At 40.8% G+C, this 3770-nt stretch overlaps 1 protein-coding gene across 1 annotated transcript; it reads left to right on the forward strand.

Annotated features, from left to right (window-relative positions):
* The first annotated feature begins 508 nt into the window (after window positions 1–508).
* Window positions 509–2659, forward strand: LOC139563073 (fin bud initiation factor-like). The gene has a single exon (XM_071381348.1). The coding sequence runs from the start codon at window positions 1110–1112 to the stop codon at window positions 1737–1739; it is 630 nt and encodes a 209-aa protein (XP_071237449.1). The 5' UTR covers window positions 509–1109; the 3' UTR covers window positions 1740–2659.
* The last annotated feature ends 1111 nt before the right edge of the window (window positions 2660–3770 follow it).

A 3770-nucleotide genomic window follows, 5' to 3' on the forward strand; every position in this document is an offset into this window, starting at 1 on the left:
ACGTGTAACCACGCCAGCCCAGGATCTCCCCATCCGGCTTCTTCACCAGCGGGATCGTCTGAGGGAGAGGGGGGGTGCTGAGGAGTATTTATGTCTGTAATAAATCCCTTTTGTAGGGAAAAACTGATTCTGATTGGGTGGGCCTGGCTCCCCAGTGGGTGGGCTTATGCCCACCCATGGCAGCACCCCTGCCCAGTTGTGAAATCCATAGATTAGGGCCTAATGAATGAAATCCATAGATTAGGGCCTAATGAATTTATTTCAAATGACTGATTTCCTTCTATGCACTGTAACTCAGTAAAATCTTTGAAATTGTTGCATGTTGCATTTAATTTTTGTTCAGTATATAATTAGTCTCCAGTCTGTCAGGTATAAGGACTATAAAGCTAATGTAACGTGCCTGTTTTACAAAAGTAGGCTACCAGATGGATAGGCATTCATTAAAGTGCATTGTGGGCCGAGACTGTATTCTACTTTGTGGGGATAGGAGGGGAGCATTTTTTTTGTCTTGTCTAGGCTGCATATCGGCCAGGACCGGGCCTGAAGTCAATTGAAACTGCGCTTCCTTTTAAGTGACGGAGCATGGATGTAATTTGAGAGTTGAGAGAGGGTAGGCTATCATTAGTCAAAACCAAACGCGGTGCTTGAGCAATCCAGATGTTGAACTTGAAATTGAGTCACAAAGCTACGGTCAGGCACTTTCAAGTCCTGATACCTGACAGACTGGAGACCAGCTACGGTCAGGCACTTTCAAATTTCTCTGTTTGATAGGCTACTCCTGCGTGAAATCTTTGGGGTTTCTATGTGTAAAGCTAAAAAAAAGTATTTCAAACTTTCACGTGACTGTCTGTGGCTGAACCAACTGCTACTTTCCTTGAAAAATAGTTGGCAACACTTGCATAGGCTAAACGAGGAGCGACCTGAAAGAAGAGAAAAAAATATCACAAAGCCTGCCTGGACACCTAGTTACTTTCGGTATTTTAGCTCATGGATACCACATGCATTGCAAGATTGGAAATGTTTGATTGGTGAGCGAATTAAATAATATTTTTTTGCGCTCTAAAGGAAAGCATCTTCTATTGCTCACGCATTGTCAATAAGTGGGTAGGATGGCTTTTCTACACTTACTCGCTATTGGGATGTTTTCATTGCCGATCTGCGGTGCGTTTTTTAACGGACCTCTGTATCCAGAGATGTCTAACGGCACGTTCCATCACTACTTTGTGCCAGACGGCGACTATGAGAATAACGATGATCCGGAAAAATGTCAAATGCTTTTTAAAATGACAGACGACCGAAAATGCGGTCTTGACGAGGACCACGATTCGGTAATCCGAGATGATTTCACGATCATCAAGAGACACATCGAAGACTCGGCCAGGGTGCTAGAGGGGATCGGGAAAAGCATTTCTTTTGATTTGGACGGAGAGGACAGCTATGGAAAATATTTGAGAAGGGAGACGACTCAGATTGGCGAGGCTTTTACAAACTCTGAAAAGTCTCTGTTAGAACTGGAGGTGAAATTCAAACAGAGTCAGGAGAACGAGTTGAAGGAGGAGCACCGCATAAACGACGACTTTCTGAACATGGTTGTCCACACAAGAGACGTGCTAAAGGACACACTGTACATATCGGTGGGGTTGAAGGATAAACACGAGCTTCTCTCTCTCATAATTCGAAGTCACGGGACCAGATTGAGCCGATTGAAAAATGAATACATGAAGGTTAAACTTGGGTAAATTAGTTTAAGCCGAGTTATAAAAGTAGTCTGAGGAAAATAATATTGGCGAAATCATGTCGTATTTCATTGCATATTTATATTAAAGGAGAGATAAAACATGCAGACAGATGATACCAGTTTTATTTATTCTAAAAATACAATAGGCCTAGTGGGGGTTTGCATGTCGGGTGAAATGTAAATAATTTACAATGTTGTCAGTTCATTTTGGGTTGGCCTATGGTTTACTTGTGGCAACATTATTTGGGCATTTGCAATATGGTGTTGCGTTAAAATGCCTTTGCAATTGATAATTGTCGATGCCTTGCTCTGACGGGGGATTTCAAAGATGACTATTCATTCATCGCGATGACGTTGTCTAACAGTCGCAACAGGTGTTATTTATAGAGTATGTGACATTGCCTACCTACAGCATCCACTTGGCAGCTCTGAGATCTTGCATTCAGTTGAGTGAATTTGGCTGGAAATTATTGAAATGTTTACAATGCATAACAATTAGCATTTTTATTTTTACAGTAAGGCCAATTAACAAGAGTTTTAAATAATACTTTGAACAATGTTTGCCTTGTTTAAACGTATAAGTTTGTGACTTATGATGTGTAAATCCCTTTGCATTTTTGTGGATGCAATATAGTTTGGGGAAATGTTCAGAGCATGTTATGGGAATAAATGCCGTGCATGTCAATATCTATGTGACAGAAGAGCTTAATTGTACTCGTTATTTTTGTTTAGGCTAATATGTTTCAATATCTGCAATATCTATTGTTTTTCTTTTCGAAATGATATATATGTATGTGTGGCAACAAGTATGATAAACACTTAAGACTGCAGGCAGCACTCATGGACTTCAAACACTGTCTGTGGCAACGTGCCTAACATGTTTTGTGTGTTCCGTTTTTTTAATAAAGATTTTGTGTTTGACTCAGGGGTTTGGACGCCTCGTTATTATAGACAAGACTGAACTACAGCTGGTGAAACCAGTGCTTTGCACAGCTTTCTAGGACAAACAGTAGTTAGCAACTTTACAAAGATTCTAAGGACATACTTCAAAGTGCCCCTACATGCCCACCAAGAAGTGTTTTATTACACACTGTGTTTTCCCATGAGGAAGTAGTCTGTGTGCATTTGCAAGGAGGAGAGCCAGGCAAGAGGGAGGAATAGCCTAGAATTGCTGGAAATGATACCTCATAACTGTGACCTGAAGACTTGTGTTAGCTCCCAGATCAAATGCCTAGGCTTTTGCTCAGTGGAATAAAGCAGTCTTGGTCTCACAGACAGTCATGCGCCTTCGATTACATAGTGTAATGAAACAGCAGGGAGCAGGTGTCGAACCCTCGACCTTCTAGCCCGAAGTCCGGCGCACTATCGACTGTGCCGCAAAAGCATGCTCGAGCGGCAGAGTCGATTTCCGCGCTTATAAACCCAGGGTCGTTACAATAGTTTGTCTGCTGTTGCATTGAGGGGAAGGGAGATTAGTTAACATGTCCCCTTGCAGAATTACACTACTCATGTGATAACAGTTAATCATCTAGCACTTTCATAAAATAATTCAACACAAATGGAAAGTACCTGGCAACAAATTGTATTGGAAGATAATTAGTATTCTATTACAATATAGCTATTATTGTTTAAAGTATTTTCTAAATCAATACCGGGTAAGTAGCAGACAGTATTAAGGAAATAATTAGAATACTGTCACTCTCCTCTAACAGGGTTCTGAGTAGTGTGAATAATTAATTTTAATTTAATATAATTTAAATATAATTTTAAGCAGTTGTTGCACCCAGTTCCAGACCACAGGCTAGTTTAATTCAACCTGTTACTGACCAACTACACTGGACAAGTCCAAACTGTCTCACTGACACAACTGAAGAGCTGAGAGGTAAGAGATTGCTCTGCTATATTCTGTAATATGCAAACCGAGTGGGAGAATGATTAATAGCTATTCTAATTGTGATCGACTTTCTAAGTTCCCAGCCTTGATATTGGGACACTATAACCCTGGTCTGTTGATGTCATGTCAGCAAAGTTC

Source organism: Salvelinus alpinus, chromosome 33 (assembly GCF_045679555.1).
Source record: "Salvelinus alpinus chromosome 33, SLU_Salpinus.1, whole genome shotgun sequence".
NCBI lineage: Eukaryota > Metazoa > Chordata > Actinopteri > Salmoniformes > Salmonidae > Salvelinus > Salvelinus alpinus.

Excerpts from the sequence above, each read along its gene's own strand:
- LOC139563073 (XM_071381348.1), top strand. The coding sequence starts at position 1,110 with ATGGCTTTTCTACACTTACTCGCTATTGGGATGTTTTCATTGCCGATC.